The 20887-nt window shown below is 38.1% G+C and overlaps 2 protein-coding genes across 10 annotated transcripts in view; one reads left to right on the forward strand and one right to left on the reverse strand.

The window, feature by feature from the left end:
- LOC107681375 (tensin-2-like) overlaps positions 1-15925 on the forward strand; it is a 51648-nt gene extending 35723 nt beyond the window's left edge. For 3 of the 6 annotated variants that reach the window (XM_016477648.1, XM_016477653.1, XM_016477652.1), the window contains 23 exons: positions 406-455; positions 1845-2028; positions 2114-2164; positions 2275-2397; positions 3496-3560; positions 3990-4073; positions 4150-4262; positions 4498-4558; positions 4781-4856; positions 4982-5111; positions 5613-5678; positions 5903-6019; positions 6639-8090; positions 8281-8440; positions 8731-9722; positions 10193-10324; positions 10953-11051; positions 11739-11816; positions 13057-13134; positions 13213-13381; positions 13504-13572; positions 15479-15508; positions 15731-15925. In XM_016477648.1, the coding sequence (XP_016333134.1) occupies positions 406-455; positions 1845-2028; positions 2114-2164; positions 2275-2397; positions 3496-3560; positions 3990-4073; positions 4150-4262; positions 4498-4558; positions 4781-4856; positions 4982-5111; positions 5613-5678; positions 5903-6019; positions 6639-8090; positions 8281-8440; positions 8731-9722; positions 10193-10324; positions 10953-11051; positions 11739-11816; positions 13057-13134; positions 13213-13381; positions 13504-13572; positions 15479-15508; positions 15731-15872 (4521 nt within the window). In that variant the 3' untranslated portion in view covers positions 15873-15925. Of the gene's footprint in view, positions 1-405; positions 456-1844; positions 2029-2113; positions 2165-2274; positions 2398-3495; positions 3561-3989; positions 4074-4149; positions 4263-4497; positions 4559-4780; positions 4857-4981; positions 5112-5612; positions 5679-5902; positions 6020-6638; positions 8091-8280; positions 8441-8730; positions 9723-10192; positions 10325-10952; positions 11052-11738; positions 11817-13056; positions 13135-13212; positions 13382-13503; positions 13573-15478; positions 15509-15730 lie in introns of those variants that run through there. The other 3 variants (XM_016477649.1, XM_016477650.1, XM_016477654.1) reach the window with 3 other exon arrangements.
- A 3959-nt stretch (positions 15926-19884) lies between these two features.
- The window catches only part of LOC107681376 (forkhead box protein P1-B-like), a 48038-nt gene continuing 47035 nt past the window's right edge, over positions 19885-20887 (reverse strand). For all 4 annotated transcript variants that reach the window (XM_016477656.1, XM_016477655.1, XM_016477657.1 and 1 more), the window contains one exon: positions 19885-20788. In XM_016477656.1, the coding sequence (XP_016333142.1) occupies positions 20626-20788 (163 nt within the window). In that variant the 3' untranslated portion in view covers positions 19885-20625. The remainder of the gene's footprint in view (positions 20789-20887) is intronic.

The raw sequence follows: 20887 nt of genomic DNA on the forward strand, positions 1-20887 counted from the left end.
TTTATTTGATTACATTTCATTTCATTGAAGTCTTCAGCTGTGACGTCAAAAGTCATTGAATCAGTATTTAATTTTCTGTATCCAGGAATAGGCATGATCTTTCTGTGGTTCTGACTCAAGTCCACCGTTTAATCAGAACCATTAGACTTCACTCTGAAGAATAAAGTCTATTCTTCATTTTCAGCCCTTAGACAGTGCTTCAGTTTTTACAGTGGCATTTATCTGTTTATATATCACACATATGTGTCTCCTTAAGAGTAGAACAGAAATTAAGAACAGACATTTCTGAAATAAACCGAAAAGACAATCTTTTGTGTCAAGAGTTGGCACTGTCAACTAGACAAAAGTTTATTGAGTTTATTGTGTCCAAACACAATGGTATAATCTTATTTTGTCTTTTTCCAGGGCTCAACCAAGTCTCTGACCTACACCAAACAGAGAAACACTCTCCCGAGGTACGTCTGTCTGAAAAGAGTCAAAGCTTTTAAAGCATCAAATCTCAAACCATGAAGTTCAGCGATCGCTGCAGGAGTGGTTGAGCATGCTTGAGTTCTGAGACTTTATTTCCTCAGCTAATCTCTGCTTATCTCAGATAAGTTACCTCATCTCAGCAGGGTTTTTTCCTTTCGGATTTGATGTGAAAAGTCAAAAATCCCTTTTGGCCGCAGTGTGGTGAGGAGCAGAGCTAATATGTGTCAGGGCGCGTGGTTAGTTCAGCTGCACACCACTGACAGCTCAGCTGTGTCCAATCAAACTAGCTATCCAATAAAATATCATTTACTGGACTTTCACATGATTTTAGCAGTTTTGTTTTGGAGAAGCTTTGATTTTTTTTATTAGGCATGCACCAACATTGAAATTCTGGTCAATGTGAAAATTATAAATGCTAAATGTTAAATGTCAAATGTTAAAGTTCTGTATTATTTTACGTGGGACAAAAAAATAAATAAAATAAAAAACTTAACAAAATTATATATTTTTAATGCTAATTTAAGTGAATTTAGGCATCCCAATATTATAATGTGCAGTATAATTGCACAGATAATTGCTGGATATTGCAATTAACCATTTTAAATGATAAATGCCAAATATTAAAATTCTTTATTATTTTATATGGAGAAAAATGTAAATTATAAAATCTATTTTTGAAATGCTATTTTAAGTGAATTTAGGCATCACAACATTATAAAGTGCAGTATACAAAATCAGTATTTGTTTTGATATTTGCTAAAGATTACATTTAGTAGTGATAAGCCAATAATTAGTTTAACTTTAAATGATAAATGTTAAATGTCGAATATTAAAATTATGTATTATTTTATGTGGGACAAAAAAAATATATATTTTTTTAATTAGATATTTTTTTATATGCTAATTTAAGTGAATTTAGGCAACACAACATTATAATGCTCAGTATAACAAATTATTTAGATAATTGCTGAATTATTACATTTAACAATTTTATATGATAAATGTTAAATGTCAGATATTATAATTGTGTATTATTTTATATGGGGGACAAAAAAGAAAATTAAACACTAAAAACAAAAAAAAACATACATTTTTAAAATGCTAATTTAAGTGAATTTAGGCATCACAACATTGTAATGTGCAATATAAAAAAATATATATATTTGTTTTGATATTTATTTTTGATATTTTGTAAAGATAAACTTTCAGTGAGCATTAGATAATGGAAAATGAATTTAAAATATAAAAATAAAGGAAATGAGCACAGTAAAGAATGGTAAAGAACCACCTTAAAACTGAAGTTTCATTTGATGTCTGTTAGCTTTTCAAGTCATTTGACAGAATATTTAAGCTGGTTTCCCCCTCTCTCTCAGGAGCTTCAGTGTGGATCGGGTGATGGACAGAGTGATGGAGAGGCACTATGATTTCGACCTCACATACATCACAGAGAGGATCATCTCTGTCTTTTTCCCTCCTCTGCTGGAAGAACAGCGGTACCGCCTCAACCTCAGGGAGGTGGCAGCCATGCTCAAGTCCAAACACCAGGACAAGTTTCTGGTAAGTGACTCAGCATGTATTTACTGCATCTAAGGTCATTGTATTAGAAGCATTTTCATTGTTCCGGTCCATTTTCCTCCCACAGTTATTCAATCTGTCTGAGCGGAGGCATGACATCACCCGTTTAAACCCAAAGGTAGGGGGCTGACTTTGTACAATTTAATGTGTTTATGTTGCTAGTTGCTTTGCGGCTGAACTTTTAAAGACCTGATTACACCACCCGAGATTAAAGTCTCTCTCTCTCAGGTTCATGACTTCGGCTGGCCAGATATGCACGCTCCTCCTCTGGATAAGATCTGTGCCATGTGCAAAACCATGGAGAACTGGCTGAACTCCGACCCCCAGCATGTGGTCGTTCTGCACTGTAAGGTCAGAAGTCATTGTAGTCTTTGGACGGTTCATGTCAGGGTCACAGGTTACTAAAGGGTGCTGACGTGACCCTTAAGGACCACCCTGTGGAGCATCGCCACAGATGATAACATGAAGACAGGTCTGAGAGGAAGTCTGATTTGACAAGCTTTTAGTTTTATGCGAGATGTTTAAAACGGCAACGAAAAAGCAAAGAGTAAGAGATTAGAAAGCACTAATACATATTGAATTGTTTTGGATCTTTAGCAGGACCCAAAAGTCTGGGATGTAAATCCCATTTAAATATGGAAGTAAGAGTTTAAGACTTTTTATATTTTAAAACAAAGAAATGCTCAGATGGTCAGATGTTCTTCCACTGAAGCTCAAGTTGGATCATCATTATCGGTTTTTACACAAACTCGCCAAAATACCAAAATATATAAGCAACCACACTTAACACCCTAGCAGCTGCTTGAAAACAAGCTAAAAACTGTTTATTGTGAAAAGCATGTTCATTTTTCAAATTAGATTTCGCTAGGGATGTAATGAAGCACCCGAGCCGGTTGAAACTTGATAAAAAAAAAAATGCGGTTGAATAAGTTGGCTGAGATGTTAAATAAATCGCATTAAAAACTGCTCATGCTGCATGTATGCAACATCTTTGTTTGGTTTGTGATTAAAATGCTCCCATTTTGAATAGAAAGAGCACAGGCAAAGCCTTAGTTTCAGATTACAGAGAAATTTCTTTCATTTGTGTTATTATTTTAGTACATTTTATTAATTCATTTATTTGTTTGTTCGGGATTTGTTTTAAAATTTCAATTTAGTTTTGTTACTTGACATATTGTAATTTCACAAAGAAATGTGCAGCATTTTGTCTGAGAAATAATAATTTGCCTTAAATCTCATTTTGTTCAAAAAAATCATGAGAAAATCATATTGTGAAATCAGTATCGTGAATCGTATCGTATCGTATCGCATTGTTACATGCCTAGCTTTCACTCAAATCGTTAAGCTTTTCAAAGCCTGACTGTCCTAATGTCTTCTTCATTTGGAACAGATTTGAAGTGCAAATCATATCTGTAGCAGTTGTATTGATTAGTATTGATTGTTTTTCAGGGCAACAAAGGAAAGACAGGTGTTATCATTGCTGCCTACATGCATTACAGCAAAATATCAGCAGGGTAAGTTCAGCCATTCTACATAGCACGGCCTTTATATAAATGACTTTAAACACATTGATTGATTTAATCTGAATTCAAATATAATTAAAATAATCTAACTGAATTTAAATGCTAAAAAAGGTCATGAAAAAATGTAAATGGCAATCATATTTATTTTTATTTTTTTCCCCTCAACATCTTTTGTTTTTATTGAAGAACACAGAGTTCTTGAAACTTCTGTTATATCAATTGTATAGTGGTTGGAATATGTAATATATCTCCCGGTTGAAGAAGTGTACATGAAAAAGTGTAAAAACAAGGAGTTTTGTCATACGTAATTACAGCAGAAATACTGGAAGAAATATTTTTGGGGGGCTTTCTGGTTAATTAACAAGCATCTGTCTTTGATGGGTTTTTTTCTTATGTCCTCAACTGCATTTGTGCACACAGGGCAGATCAGGCCCTCAGCACATTGGCAATGAGGAAGTTTTGTGAAGATAAAGTCTCATCCACACTCCAACCCTCTCAGAACAGGTACATCCCTTTTAATTTATTGATCTTTGTGAACTTTACATACTTTTTTGCATTGTTAACTCTGATGTCTCTGCAGGTATATCTATTACTTTGGAGGGCTGCTCTCAGGGGCCATCAAAATGAACAGCAGTCCACTCTTCCTCCATCAGGTCCTCATTCCTACCATCCCCAACTTCCAGGAAGATGGAGGTGAGTGAATATTTTCATGACATTATTCCCTGACTTCATTCATGCATAAGCCCTCGATGAGGTCACTGAGGTAATATGTGGCTGTGTGAGAACATATGTATTCTTTAAGCAAACCTCCTTCACATTCACACACATTTCAAGTTTGTTTTTAATCTTTTGCAGTGGAGGAGAGAGAGACACAGGGAGTTCGCCAATTCCTCCTTCATATCTCACTTTTTCCTCACTCTCTTGACAGGTTTCTTCCCTTTCCTGAAGATCTATCAGTCCATGCAGCTTGTCTACACTTCTGGCATATAGTGAGTGAGGCTCTATTGGAGACATTTACACAATTTAAAGCACAATTAATGGTGTTTGCTAGGACAGGCACCACTATGCCATTTAATACAGTATTAAGTACTAAGTATTACCTAGCATTATGAAGTGGGGTGTTTAACCCTTCATATCTTCTTCAGGAAATAAATAAATAATAAATCTAGTTTAAAGAGTATTTTTGCAAACTGTGTAAGTTTTTTTTGTAGTGATCTGCAGGGCTCTGGGAGCAGACGGCTGATTGTTACAATTGAGCCTGCACTGCTGCTGAAAGGAGACATCATGGTATGTGGGGCTGTTTTTATCTGACCCTGATATATTACAACTGTCAAAACCATAGGCATTTCCATCACTTTAATCTCTTTCTCTCGCTCTCTGTCACTTTTATGGTCTCTTTTTCTTTCCTGTAGGTAAAGTGTTATCACAGGCGGGTTCAGTCTGCTGAGAGGGACTCTGTGTTTCGACTGCAGTTTCATACGTGCACCATTCATGGAGCTCAGCTCTGGTTCGGCAAAGGGGAACTGGATGAAGCTTGTTCAGGTACATTCTTAATGTAACAAGCCAAGAATCATATGCCAAGCTCATACATTTTTACAATAAAACCAGAGCCGCCTGTCCAACTCTAACCGCCTTGAGCTGAAATGGCTTTGGGATATCAGCTGAGCTTGGTTTTTTACGATGTGCTTTTTATTTCGGTGGTCTGTGTTCTTTTAGCTGTGCCGTAAATTATCACCCTCGTTCCCATTGGGTTACACCTGCGCACCACAGCTGCGTAATTGAGATGAGATACAGATTTTCACGTGACACTAGATTCTCTGTGGGCTTACATACAAGCATGGGAGGCAACTTTAATTGCTTGTAAAACTCTGGGAAAATTCCTAGATATTAATCATCGTTATAATCAAAAACATATTTATGAAGTGTGTAGTATGGAGAGGATATTATATACAAAGCCCATTATTAATGACAAATATTATTAGTTGGCAAGGGTCTTCTGTTTTCCCAATGATTAACAATCTCTGTTCCCACTGTTTCCTGTAGATGACAGATTTCCCTCTGATGCCACAGTGGAATTTGTGTTTTCATCTGGGCCTGAGAAAATCAAAGGTAACATCAAATCCTTAATCAAACTGCAGATAAAGTTCTTACTAACTGTTTGCAGTTTAAGGGACCATGAAATTGTTTGACAAACAAAATTTTCTTTCCTGAGCTGATGCACAACATTTGCCATTGAAACAGCGGGGTGCTATTATATCATGTGGTCTTTAACTGTGTTATAATGCAAATGTACTTGGTTGTAATTTTATTGTGTGTGTGTGTGTTTGATCCAGGGAGGGTGAGCCAGAGGAATGATCCAGCTGTCAGCGTGGACTATAACACAAATGATCCGGTGGTACGCTGGGACTCTTATGAGAACTTCAATCAGAGACATCAGGACAGCCTAGATGGTACAACTATTCATTCATACAACCACATACTGGTGTTTATTCAAGCCTTCAAAGGGAACATACTCTATTATTTTAAACAGGACTTTCCTTTTTATTTTGAAATAAAAGTTTGATACTACTCTCTACAATGTTTACAACATCTTGCCAGATCAGATTATTGAAACTAAGAGGCAAAAACGAGATTCAGAAATAACCATGGGACCATCACAACCATGAGCACATTAACAAATGGTCAGGTTTACACATTGACACCTTGACAGAGGTGTTTTTTTAATCATAACCAGTGTTTGTTCAACAGTAAATGAGCATACGTCACATGTTATTTAATAAGATTGCTGTTTGCATTTTGAATGTTCACCATGATACATGAGTTACTTTTTCAAGTAAATAATGTATTATGTCCTGTAATGTTGTAAAAAAAAAACTCTGTCATAATATATGTAACTTGTAAAAGGAAAATAATGTGAATCTGAAACTAAATTATGACTGTTTTTGCTGCAAACCTTGAATAATATTTTTAAATTGGCTTTAGGGAAATATAAAAAGGCAAAATATGGACCTCTACATTCTTTCTTGCACTAAACATTGATTAAAAAACAACTCTCATACATCCCTCCAGATATCGCACACACACGTGGGCCTCTAGATGGCAGCCTGTACGCTCAGGTAAAAAAGCACCGCGCTGCAGGCTCCACCTCCCTGCCGTCCACCAATGGTAGCCCTGCAAGGAGCTCTGAGGAGCGTCCAAGTCAACTTCTGTCTGTTAGCACTGATTCTGGACACTCATCCGTCCCACCTGACCGGCTCGATGAGCCGACTCGACAGGCCCCGCCTACTCAGCAAGAGAGGGAGGAGCTTGAGCGCCTGCTGGGTGGGATTGAAGGTGATGGAGGGAGGGATCGTGACCGAGAAACAGCCATTTTGGATGACGGTGATTCTTTGCCTTCTGAAAGGACTGGGTCACTGAGGTTAGGCCGTTCATGCTCATGTCGGTTGGGCTACCGATCCCAGCGTTGTGCTGAGCCTGGATGCGATGGACTCCACCACTTATCCAATGGGTACTGCCTTGATCGTCCCACCAACACTAATGGACACACAGGGGCTCCTTCTCCAGGGGTGCCATCCGTCATAGGGCTTTGCCAACACCACAGTGCCCATCCTCACCAATCCCTGCCGCCACCAGATCTGCTCTGGGACCGCCAACAAGGTCCACAGCACTACCTTCATCGCACTTGCTTAGATGGGCCATCACGCCACCTGTGTCCATATCCATCCCAAGAGATCAGTCCCCATCCACATAGTCTGTCTCCCCGACTTCTCTGTAGTGCGGACGAGTACATTCCATACCCCCACCACCACCACAACCATCCACACCACCCAAAACCCAGCGGCCCCTACCACGATGTCATGATGATAGATGGCCTAGTGACACCTGGCTGCCCCTGTCGGGACTGCTGTCTGCGGCGAGAAGATTTCCACACCCTCCGTTTAGACAGAGAGGAGGGAATACACTGGGAGAGGGAGGCAGAGCTTCACCGGGATACTGGGTTAAGACGGGGCCGAGAGGCTGATATGCAAAGAGGGGCAGAGGTATGGGACCGGGAGGCAGGGCTAAGAAGGGGCAGAGAAATGTCTCTGCACTGGGAAAGAGACCGAGAAGCAGAACTTCAGTGGGAGAGAGAACGAGAGGCAGAATACTGGCACAGAAGGGCTACCGTATCCCCCTACGGGCCTCACGGTCATGAATTACCAGCATTTAACTTCGATCCACTTCCCGCAGGCCATCCTGCATACCCTGAACCCTCCCGGTCCCACTCTCATGCCCATCTGGATCTCAAATACAGCAGCAGTTCCAGTGGATACCAGACACCACACCAGACGTGCCCCTGCTCCCCCTACCAGCCGTCACCCTCAGAGAGTCGTGGCTATGCCTCGGGTTACCAGTCTGAGTCCACGTCCCCTCTTCCACCTCCCTCCGCCTCCTGCCCTGGCCCAGTGCACCATGCCAGCGGACCTACAGATAACCAAACAGACTTCCACCCTCAGCAGTACACCTCTGATACAAATACAGGTGAGAAATGACTTGACAGATACAATTAAAGTCTTTTATTACAGTGTATTGGACTGTCTTTAAATTAGAAGCTTTTGCAAACAAGTTTTCATCATCTTATATTAAAGAAATGTGTATGCCCTTCATCTGCGTTCAGTTTCATCTGTGCATGATCACATTTTTTCATCAGTCTGCATGCTATCCCTATCAGATTGCCCTGGTGCAGATAGCATAGGCTGGCGTAGTCACATTACCCATGGTTCCCTGCGGCGGACACATCGAGATCCACATGCCCCATGTTCAACACCCTCTGATATTTCAGGACCTCCAACATCAGTCCACACAAGCAGCCCCTTGCGGACCCAGGAGAGGTAACTGAATTTATAAGTAGATGTGGGGTTACTCCTGCAGAGTTTATCTCTGACCCTAATTCAACACACCTAAACCACCTGAACCTTAATCTCCAACCCTTCAAACAAAACTGAACCAGCTAATTAAGGTGGTCAGGGTTACCTGAAAATAACAGCAGGTGTGTTGGAGTGGGGTTGGAGATCTGTAGTCTGGTAGCTCCCAGGAGCACAGTTGGCTACTCCTACAGTAGATGAAAATTTTACCTGCTGACTTTAGTTAACATTGTGTTGATTTCTTCTTCCATTTTCAGTCCTAGCCTGAGTGTCCGTGAGTATGAGTCAAGAGAGGTGAACAGTGAAAGCAGTTCGGCCCACTCCCACAACAGGACGCACCCACCTGCCCTACAGTCCACCAGTACCAGTCCGGGGTCTCGGCAAACTGTACTTTCTTCCAGTCAAGCGATTCCTGAGATACACCCCTTTCCTGCCACACCCACCACTGCCAAACAACTCTCTGCCCATTCCTCGCCAACGACACCTTCCACCCCACAAATCTCAGCAGAACAATCCACCCCTTTAACACTTTCATCAGAATCCACCCACTCGCAAACAAACAGCTCACCTACTGCTGCTACAGTGCCACCCACAGGGGAAATGGTACCACAATCAACTGAGACTGTTAAACCAGCACGCTCACCAGGTCCCTCTTCTCCCATCCCGTCCGAGTCCATCCCAGCTCACTCGCAGAGCAATGGAGTATCACCATCTCCTGAACCAGACACCCCTTCTGCTTCTTCTGCCCCTGCGTCCCCTCAGCTGCCCACTGGCGAACACGAGAGCTCTTCTTCCCCTGAAACCCCAATGCCTGGTTTTGCGACACTGGGTAGGAAGCTGATGTTGGGCTCTGAAACCTCACTTCCTGCAGGACACAGTATGGACGGCAGCCCCAGCTCCACTCCCACCTTTCCCATCTCTCCAGCCTGCTCCACCCCATCTCCTCCACCAGGCTCCTACTCAGGGTGCCCAGCCGCCTCCGTCCCACAGCCTCCCCTCCCTGAGAAACGCCGCCCATCCGGCCTGTCAGGCTCACCCAATGGGAGGTCTGGATCGCTGAGGGCATCCATGAGTCATCAGCCCTCTGGCCAACACCACGTTACATTCTCACCTTCAGTAGGAGAGCTGACTGTGTCCGCTGGACAGGGAGAACTTGGTGTGGAGGGTGAGATGGGCAGCCGTGTCAGTGTGAAATTTGTGCAGGACAGCTCTCGATTTTGGTATAAACCTGGCATCTCCAGAGAGCAAGGTGAGACAACCACTGTTGTCTTTTAATTTAACTGTATAAAACTAAATGCAGTTTAGAGATGCCTTCCAGGCCAGCTGCTAATAAGAACAATCTACATTTGTAAAACAAAATTGCAGTATACTGCAAAATAATGGCAAGATGTGGCTATTGAGTTGCCTTCCAAAAATATCCCAAAAATGAATTAGAATCGAATCAAAATTGAAATCAGGACATGTCAATCAATAAATACCCAGCATTATTGCTGATTGCTATTGATCTTTGCATAAACCGTTTTGCTTGTGCAATCGCAGCCATGTCTTATTAGTGATCCTTGCACTTTTCATAACCCTCAGAATGAGCAATACTAATAATGATGCTTACTTTTGTGCTGTAGTGTTTTTGCACATGCTGCAACAGATTGTTGTTCCATATGCTTGGATCTTTTTTTAAATAGCGATGTCTCATTAAACTGTCCTGTCTCTGTTCAACAGCTATAGCAGCACTGAAGGAAAGAGAGCCAGGGGCCTTCCTCATCCGAGACAGTAACTCTTTCCAGGGGGCCTACGGTCTGGCCCTGAAAGTTGCCAGCCCACCCCCCAAAGTCAATAACCATAGCAGCAAAGGTACGCCACATCTGCAGGCATTTCCACACAAGCATTTATCTTGCTTCAGTGTTGCTCCCAAAGCTCTCTGTCTGCACAGGAAACACACAACTGCACCGTCATTTCTGGACCAAACAGAATTTCAAAAATAATGACGATTGTCTTTGATTGGACAAACAAATTGGTTGATAGGGTTGTGCTCTATCCAGATTTGAACTGAGAATGCCATTGCCAATTTGAATTGAGGCAGCAAACACAAAGTAGAAGTGCAATTCAAATTTAAATGTAAGTAGAATTAAAATGAATTCTGTGAAATTATTGTGACTAATTTTTAGCTACAAAAGCAAAGTCATGACAAACTTTGAATTTTAGCTTTTCATTGTCTTGAATATTTTATTGTCATAATTAATACTGGACCAAGTGCACTGTTTATTTTTGTACAATTTAACTAAATGTTTAATTGAGAAAGCATTGAGAACTGTTTTGAAAATGTTTTGTGTGACTTTTGCTTTTAAACAGAGATATGTGTTTATCTAAATGTCCATTAATCACAACTGAAGTGCAATATTTCGAAGGGTTGTCATGATTTGGCATACAATCAATATTAGCATCATAGTCTGCATTAAAGATATAATTTCCTGTCTGTTAGCAGGAGGAGACCCTCTGGAACAGCTGGTTCGACACTTCCTGATTGAGACAGGGCCTCGAGGAGTGAAGATTAAGGGCTGTCAAAATGAGCCCTACTTTGGTGAGCAGTTTAGGAATTCTCTATGAAAGTCTACGGGTTGGCTCGCCAAAAACTGATTAAGCTTAGTCCTGGTTCATCTTAAAGGGATAATTCTCCCAGAAATTATAATTCTGTCATCATTTAATCACCCTCGTGTCATTCCAAACCTGACATTTTATTATGAAGATGTTAGAAAATTCTTGTGGTCCTAAACCTGATCTGGAAGACCAATATCTGAGTACAAAATTGGAGTTAATAGAACAGCCAGCCTGAATAAAGCTGTTTGAAAGTTGAGCTTAGGTTTGTGTGAAAATGGGTTTGCACTTTCCTGAGATATCTGAGGGGGGGATCAGTTTGCTCAATGCATGCAAGGTATTCAGACAGCAATACTGTCCAATCTCCAAGATATCTCCGTCATGTACTCTAGCAGAGTGCTGAATATGCCAAATAGTTCAGAACGCTGTTTCATAAAAAGAGCGAACGGACAACCTTGAGTTGTAGAAGTAGAGATAAAGCTCATATCTTTGATGTAGCATTTGTTTTTTTATATTAGAAAGCCAAAAAGTTTTTTTATGCTTGCAATTAGTTGCCGTCTGGCTACATTCTGGGGCTTTTGCAATCTGGCACATCAGTTTTAAAGGTAAATAAAGTTGAAGTGTTATGAAAGCTAAGTATTGAAGTCCTCTGTGTGTGTTTTGTCATTGGTAGGGAGTCTTTCAGCACTGGTGTATCAGCATTCGATTACACCTATCTCTCTGCCCTGTGCCCTCCGCATCCCAGAGAAAGGTAAACAAAACGCCACACGTCAACACCACGCTGAGATATCTCTGAACGATGAAAGCACAGACACAACATACGCTCATTGTGGGGTTAGAGTTTATGAGGAGTTGTAAGGCAAGAAATGAATGCTTTAAAACAACTCAAAAGTATTTTTCATTAAACTACAACACATTAGTTTCCATAATATTCTGCATTCTGTAGATTCTTACTACATACTATACAAAACAATATTTTTTTATTAAATTTATTGATTTTACTTCCTTGCACCTGTGTTCAACTACACTTTGACAGAAGTTTTTTTTTTTTTTTTTACTGTCATAAGAATCATGTTTGTGAATCAGACTACACTGCTTGGACTGTATGTTTTTTTTGCATGGCAATGTTATAGATAAAAGATTATAGTTATAGATAAGTTATAGATAATATACATAATGTGTCATCTATTTTTTGTCTTATTTATTGTCTATTGTATTATTTTGCAGTAGGAGTTATTTTTAGACAGACAGCTAAACTAAAAAAATATAGAGAAAAATGAGGACAAACACATACTCAATACACAATATTATGCATACATTACCATTTAGTACTGTATATTATACTGTACATACAGCTCTAAAATGTTATATACATGTGTATATTATACATACAGCTCCAATTGTTTTTAAAGAAAATTATTACTTTAATACAGCAAGGATGCATTAAATTGATCAAAAGTGACATTTAATACATTTATAATGTTATAAAGATATATATTTTAAATAATTGCTGTTCTTTTGAACTTTCTGTCATTCAAAGTAACCTGAAACATGTATCGGTTACCAAAAAAATATTAAACAGCATAACTGTTTTCAAAATTTATAATAATAATAAATTGAGCAGTAAATCAGCATATTAGAATGATTTCTGAAGGATCACGTGACACTGAAGACTGGTGTAATGATGCTGAAAATTCAGCTTTGCATCACAGGAATTAATTACATTTTAAAATATATTTAAAAAGAAAACAGATATAATTTGTAAAAATATTTCACAATATTACTTTCACTGTATTTTTTTTTTATCAAATCAATGCAGCCTTGTTGAGTTTAAGAGACTTCTTTCAAAAACAAACCAAAAAAATAAGAATAAAAATTCCCACACTTTTTAGCCATAGTGTAAACAGATATGATCACAAGATTACAAGATCACAACTGCCAGTGTTTGAATCTCAGAGACTGGTCTATAAATCATGATGTCACACTCTCAGACCCAATAGGTGAAGTCGTGGAGGTTCAGCCAGTCAGTAACATGAGTACAGCTGCAGACCTTCTGAAACAGGGAGCAGGTGAGTGTGAACCAGCACATCTGTCCTCATGTGTTACTTCTTACTGTAACGTCTATAACCTCTGACGTCTCTCCTCAGCCTGCAATGTGCTGTACCTGAACTCCGTTGAGACCGAGTCTCTCACGGGACCCCAGGCTATCGCTAAGGCCACAGGGGCCACAATGTCACGCAGCCCTCGGCCCTCTGCGACAGTGGTCCACTTTAAGGTGTCAGCCCAGGGCATTACACTGACAGACAGTCAGCGCAGGTACACCCACTCGTCTCTCTCTATAAGTATAACCATATCATTTTTCAGTTTTCAATGAACATGTGGAAATGTGAGGACAGACTGTCACACTGAGTTTGACTATGAGAGGTCGGGGTTTTCAGGGTGTTTTTCAGGAGACATTATCCAATCAACAGCGTGACTTTCAGCAGTATGGACCCACAAGACAGGAGGTGAGATTGCGGTGGCAAAAATGCGAACTGGTGTACAAGGACTGGTGTACAAGTGTGGTTTATATATCTACTCTACGTTTTCTCAAACGTGGTTATTTGTTATTACATTATTTTATATTAAAGTGTGTTGTACAACAGTATGCAAAGTTTGCAGTGCATTCCACATCCTATGCAATTACAATTAATTACCATTAATTAAACCGTTAATGCAAATACACAAAGGAAAATGTGGATATAGGAGGATTTTGTTTTTGTTTCTTTATTTTGTTTTGCTTTCAATATCGGAGTTTTTTTTTTCCTTTTAATTGTTTTTTTTTTTGTGTAATGTTTTTTTGTTTGGTTGGTTGGTTTATTTTGTTCTTTGCTTTGTTTTACTTTTGTTTTCTTTTGTTGTTGATATATGAGGATTTTTTTCTACATTTGATTTATATTTTTTGTTTGATGTTTTGTTTTACTTTGCTCTTTTGTTTTATGTTTTGTTTTGCTTTGTTTTGTCCTTGTTTTCTTTTATTTTAGTATTACATTTAGTATTTTTTTTTCTATTGTGTTGCTGTTTTTTTCTTTTCTTTTCTTTTCTTTTAACAGTTGCCTGCCTAGAACTAGTAGTAGCTCTAAATTTTAATCAGATAGTGCATGATTTTGTGTGGGCTGCTCTGTCTGTGTGTGCAGTATGTGCATAAATGTTTTTTTTTGTTTTTTTTATCATTTATGTGTGTATATTTCCAGTTTTATGTAAAACAAGCTTTGGGGCTTTGAAACGCAAACCCACCCTGTGCAGACAAAACACTTTTCTTTTCTTAAACCATCACTTTGAACCCTGTAAATTGTTTGGGCTCTGTGATTTTTATGTTGTTAACGCTCTTTCATGGCACACAGCTACCAGTCTTGCATCTAAAGAATTTGAGGCAATAACATTAAACCAGATGTTACAGGAAAGAGCATTTTTTACTTGCATGAGCCCCAAAAAATGTATGTGCCTATGAGCAAACTTAAAGGAATAGTTCACCCAAAAATGAAAATTTACTGATAATGTACTCACCCTCAGGCCAAACAATATGTAGATGAGTTTGTTTCTTCATGGGAATAGATTTTTTTTTTTGAAATTTTGCATTACTTCTCTTGGTCCTCTGCAGTTAATGGGTGCCGTCAGAATGAGAATACAAACAGCTGATAAAAACATCACAATAATCCACATGACTCCAGTCTATCATTGTGAAGAGAAAAATGAAAAGAAACAAACCCAAGACGTTTTTAACTTTAAACCATCACTTCTGACCAAAATACGAGTTCATAATCCAAAATAACCCTTCCTCCAGTGAAAATGTCTCATCAAAATCCACCGACACATTTGTGCATGTTTCTCTCTTGATCCAGAAGACAACTTTTTCACTGGCCAAAGCAATATTATAGATAGAGTACTCATATTTTAGCCAGAAGCAATGGTTTGAAGATGTTTTGTTTTAATTATTGATGTATTACAGAAACTTGTCATTTTTTGGTGAACTATTCCTTTAAAAACAGCTTCTCAGTTACAATTTACAAAATATGATTTGACGTAGACCTCCAAAATGAAGCCTCAAAGCATTGTGTGTTACATCCAAAGCATACTCTACACAAGTAAATGAAATCAAATACTTCTAGCTACATGAGCTCGATTTCACATTGCAATAGGAAATGTATCAGAATGGAATTCACATGCAGCACAAATATATTACAACCACAAGATTACACTAAATATGCACAGTACTCGTGTAGAGTATGTGTTTGTCCTCAGATTGAGAGCATGTTCATGTGTGTCTGCAGCGTCCCGTGTGTGAGAGTGTTTTGTGTGTGTGTGTGTGTGTGTGTGTGTGTGTGTGTGAGTCTGTTCCTCAGTCTTGTCTCTGTCTCCCTCTTGCTGCCGTAGGTGGACTAACTCAGACAGCACGACCTCTAAGTAAGTCTAAATGATATGCGTGTCGTCTGGACTGTTCAGACAGCTTGTTTCCTCTATGTTGCTCCTGATAGGAAACTGATTATGTGCTTATGTGCATGTTAATTTACTCTTATATTACCATAGTACCGATCATCCTGTCTGTCCATTCACTCTTCATTTGGATTGCAAGACTGATATTTTATCCCCAGTCGCTCATTCGCGTATCTCTCTGTCTCCTCTCAGAGTATTTGGTTTTGTTGCCAAGAAGCCCGGCAGCGTGGCGGAGAATGTGTGCCATCTTTTTGCAGAGCTGGATCCCGAACAGCCTGCGACTGCCATCGTCAACTTCATTAACAAAGTAATGCTGGCACCACAGAGACGCTAGGGCCCCGGGGACGAGGAGGATAGTTTATCTGCACGTACACTGCCGCACACCACGAGACTGTAATGTTGCACCTTCTGTCAAGTTTAAGACTTTTCGGCAAAGACAAGGGCTTTACTGTTGGCTAACATGATGCCAAAACACATTCAAACCAAAATATACTACAGAATGTAACCAAACTAAAGCCAGCAGTCTGTTGTGGTTTTGCCTTTATAGAGCTGTTTTGGTGTTCATGGGATTGTAAATGACTTTATGAAATACAATCACTAAGATTGTTAAACAACCCTGGCAGCAGGGGTTTTCAAAAATATAAAGCACTGTTATTGACCCATGAATAAAATAAATCTGTTATATGCACTCAAACTTCTGAATTGCACAGATAACAGTCTCCGCAATATGACAATCATCAGTTTAGAAATATTGATGTCAATTTGGTTTTTGAGTTTTGACATACACTGACATACACATACACAGTTATGGTTGAAAATGTTTATTTTATTCAGAAGCCAAATTTCAGTGTGTTTTTGTCCTTTTAACTGGAAAGGAGGTGCCATGGTTTCTATTGGAAACTTATTTCAGCCACAACTGAAAAAAAAATGTATAAATGAAAATGAGTAAAGGTAATTGCGACTTATCTCACAATTCTAACCTTTTTCTTGAATTTTTAAGTTTATATCTCACAATTCTGAGTTTCTATCTTGTAATTCTGAATTTTTCTTGTAATTCTGTTTCGATCTCACAATTTTGAGTTTCTATCTTGTAATTCTGACTTTTTTCTCGTAGTTCTGTTAGTTTACATCTTTTCTATCTTGAAATTCTGACTTTTTCTCGTAATCCTGTTTATATCTCAGTTCTGAGTTTCTATCTTGAAATTATGTCTTTTTTCCTCGTAATTCTGTTTATATCACAATTTTGAGTTTCTATCTTGAAATTCTGACTTTTGTCCTCGTAATTCTGTTTATATCTCAATTCTGAGTTTCTATCTTGAAATTCTGACTTTTTTCCTCGTAATTCTGTTTATATCACAGTTCTGAGTTTCTATCTTGAAATTCTGACTTTTTCTCATAATTCTGTTTATATCACAATTTTGAGTTTCTATTGTGAAATTCTGACTTTTTCTCGTAATTCTGTTTCGATCTCACAATTTTGAGTTTCTATCTTGTAATTCTGACTTTTTTCTCGTAATTCTGTTTATATCACAATTTTGAGTTTCTATCTTGAAATTCTGACTTTTTCTCGTAATTCTGTTTATATCACAATTTTGAGTTTCTATCTTGAAATTCTGACTTTTTCTCGTAATTCTGTTTATATCACAATTTTGAGTTTCTATCTTGAAATTCTGACTTTTTCTCGTAATTCTGTTTATATCACAATTTTGAGTTTCTATCTTGAAATTCTGACTTTTTCTCGTAATTCTGTTTATATCACAATTTTGAGTTTCTATCTTGTAATTCTGACTTTTTTCTCGTAATTCTGTTTATATCACAATTTTGAGTTTCTATCTTGAAATTCTGACTTTTTCTCGTAATTCTGTTTATATCACAATTTTGAGTTTCTATCTTGAAATTCTGACTTTTTCTCGTAATTCTGTTTATATCACAATTTTGAGTTTCTATCTTGAAATTCTGACTTTTTCTCGTAATTCTGTTTATATCACAATTTTGAGTTTCTATCTTGAAATTCTGACTTTTTCTCGTAATTCTGTTTATATCACAATTTTGAGTTTCTATCTTGAAATTCTGACTTTTTCTCGTAATTCTGTTTATATCACAATTTTGAGTTTCTATCTTGAAATTCTGACTTTTTCTCGTAATTCTGTTTATATCACAATTTTGAGTTTCTATCTTGAAATTCTGACTTTTTCTCGTAATTCTGTTTATATCACAATTTTGAGTTTCTATCTTGAAATTCTGACTTTTTCTCGTAATTCTGTTTATATCACAATTTTGAGTTTCTATCTTGAAATTCTGACTTTTTCTCGTAATTCTGTTTATATCACAATTTTGAGTTTCTATCTTGAAATTCTGACTTTTTCTCGTAATTCTGTTTATATCACAATTTTGAGTTTCTATCTTGAAATTCTGACTTTTTCTCGTAATTCTGTTTATATCACAATTTTTATATCTCACAATTTTGAGTTTCTATCTTGAAATTCTGACTTTTTTCTCGTAATTCTGTTTATATCTCAATTCTGAGTTTCTATCTTGTAATTCTGACTTTTTTCTCATAATTCTGTGTCTATCTCACAATTTTGAGTTTCTATCTTGTAATTCTGACTTTTTTCTCGTAATTCTGTGTCTGTCTCACAATGTTGAGTTTCTATCTTGTAATTCTGACTTTTATGTCTCACTATTCTGAGTTTACATCTTGCGATTCTGACTTTATTTCTCAGAATTGAGAGAAAAAGTCCAAATTGTGTGAAAAACTCAATTACCTTTGTTTTTAATCCTTTGGTGGAACAAGCTTCTGTAGTTTCTGATTCTGGCCCGGTGTCTGCGAATGATAGGGAAAGTTACTGAGCGTTTGAGATGGAGAAACTGATGGAGGACCAGACATGGCGTAGTCGTGACGCTGAGCAGCTGTTGTGCTCTGCTGGAGTTCCAGTATTAGGAAGATTTAAATGTCATGTAGTATGATGTCATAATGGAAGGCTGATGGTCATGTGATAATTACCCAGAGGGAGTCTGGTTACTTTTAGAGTATGAAGGAACTTTATTTTGTCCCCGTTTGTTGTGTATTTCACGCACTGTTCATATTTATGTAAATATAAAATAAGGCAGACAGTGGTTCATAACCATCCACATCATATACAACCCATAGCTTTGTCAACTGACCGTCATGCATCATGCTGTACCATTGCCTACCATATTGTGTAGTAGAACATTATATTGGAATGTAACCAGTCTTTAAACTGATTGGACAGGTGGACGTTTCCACCTTCATTCTTTGCATAATGATTTAATGATCTCCAGAAGCTGTTTATAACCAAAGACGTGGCCATGTACTCAGTCAGTTACTTTAAGCTGTGCCATCTATTTTACTTACCTTTATCGCCAAGTTATTTCTGTCTTTGACAGATTGTAGGACACGTCTATGACTTTAATATATTGTATTCTGTATTTTCTTATTGATCTTTTTATGTAGTAATATATTTTCACACATGCAGCTGACTTGGAAAGTAAAAAAAAAAAGACTACATGGAAGGATTTTGATAAGAAAAGTTTTTTTTTTATTACCATGTTATTTTTTCAGTGTATGCACAAGTGAAAAATATAATAAATGTAAAGTCATGGTACCAAATCTGAATGCATGATGTGAATTATTTCAGTTCTAATGCACTATTCTATTCACTTACCACCATCATCATGTATCAGACTTTAAATCAGAGAGGTGTGTGTATTATACATATTCATACACCTCAGATTGGATTAGTCTAATGTTTAACTTTATTTTGTACCCTTTTGTTGTGCATTTAATGCACTGTTCATATATTTATATTTGCGTAAATAAAAAAAGTGAATTTATACATTTAAATAATTATTTATAATGGAAAAAGCCGACACCACAATTTTTTCACATTTTCATACAAGAATGTATTAATCATAAGGACATTTATTCAGAATTATTGAACAAACTGACAGTTGATTCATATATTTCTTTTGGACATGTGTAACAAGTTACTCAGTCAACAATTATTCATTATTTCCTTATCTACTTTTTTCTCTGTGGTACAATTACTAGATGTCAGATCAAATGATTACGGTTACAAAATGCTCAAAATGTCACGAGTTTGACATTAAACGCATCCTATACTCATCGAATGAAGACTTCTTAGTCTTGGCCATATCAAAACGGACAATGTAAACAGGGTACACAACATCAAAACATCTTTCACAATCTTTGGTAACTGTTGATTCTTCCGATAACAGCGAAAAACTTACCCCAAAAAAAAAAAAAAGAAAGAACTCAAATATTAAAGAAAACGTTTGGTTCAGCTTTACTAGTAACCGAATGATTGGGACCGTTGTGAATTTCCTTTGCGAAAATGTTTTGGATAATGAAAATACAGTACACACTAAGTGAAAAACAAATCAAAAACTACAATTGAAAAAACATTCATCAAGTGCTGGTTATAAAATGTTCCCCTTTGGTTTTGTTTTTCATCTTGAAAAAACATAGGTAAAAAAGAAAGACATTCACGATTTCGTTTTCCATTCTACCAATAAGTAGCCCGAAATTTAAGGCCACACGTTACCGGGGCCGTCGTCAGGTCCTCTATGTTACAGCCTCACTGGGCCGGCCGCCCATCGAAATATCGTCAGCGCCCCGTGAACTTAAGCCTGATGCTGACTAACCCTACAGTATTTGAGGCAGAGGTGATTCAAACTTGCATCAACAATAAAGAGCTTTTCATTCAGCATTCACAGCTGCAGTGAATAGATTTTGTGGAAAGCTAAATATCTCATCATAGACAGCTTAAAAATTCATTTTCCTCAGTTGACAGGGAAAGCGGTTGATGGAGTTCAGGTGCCATAGTGTTTAACATACAAACCGAAGATGACGTGTAGTCTACAGCGCCCTCTTTTGTCCTCTGCAAGCTGATGGGCGACATTTTCAAACACAGAGGAGCCCTTTAGTACCAGTAAGGTCAAACCACTGCATACAACAGAAACAGGTACATCGAAACAATAAATAAACGGTTGTTCCCAAAAGGAAAAGTTGCAGCTGTCAGAGGCCCGACGGATGGGTGAGGATCTCAGCAGTGGAATGAGTGAGGTGACGAGGAGAACCCCGGCTGGCAGGCCGAGTCGTGCTCGTGGTGGTTGGTGTCTGGACTGTGCTGGTCTTCTGTCTCTGGAGACATGGAGCCATTGTAGTCCTCGGCCTCCATCTGCTCCTCTTTGATTTGAGACTGATGCCTGTGAACACAGAGCGCTCACGTCAGCCAGGATCAAAACCAAACAGTAAGAAAACTCATCACATCGCTGTGCTATTTTTCATTTTGTCTTTTAATCTGA

This window comes from Sinocyclocheilus anshuiensis, unplaced genomic scaffold (assembly GCF_001515605.1).
Source record: "Sinocyclocheilus anshuiensis isolate Anshui unplaced genomic scaffold, SAMN03320099.WGS_v1.1 scaffold881, whole genome shotgun sequence".
Lineage (NCBI taxonomy): Eukaryota > Metazoa > Chordata > Actinopteri > Cypriniformes > Cyprinidae > Sinocyclocheilus > Sinocyclocheilus anshuiensis.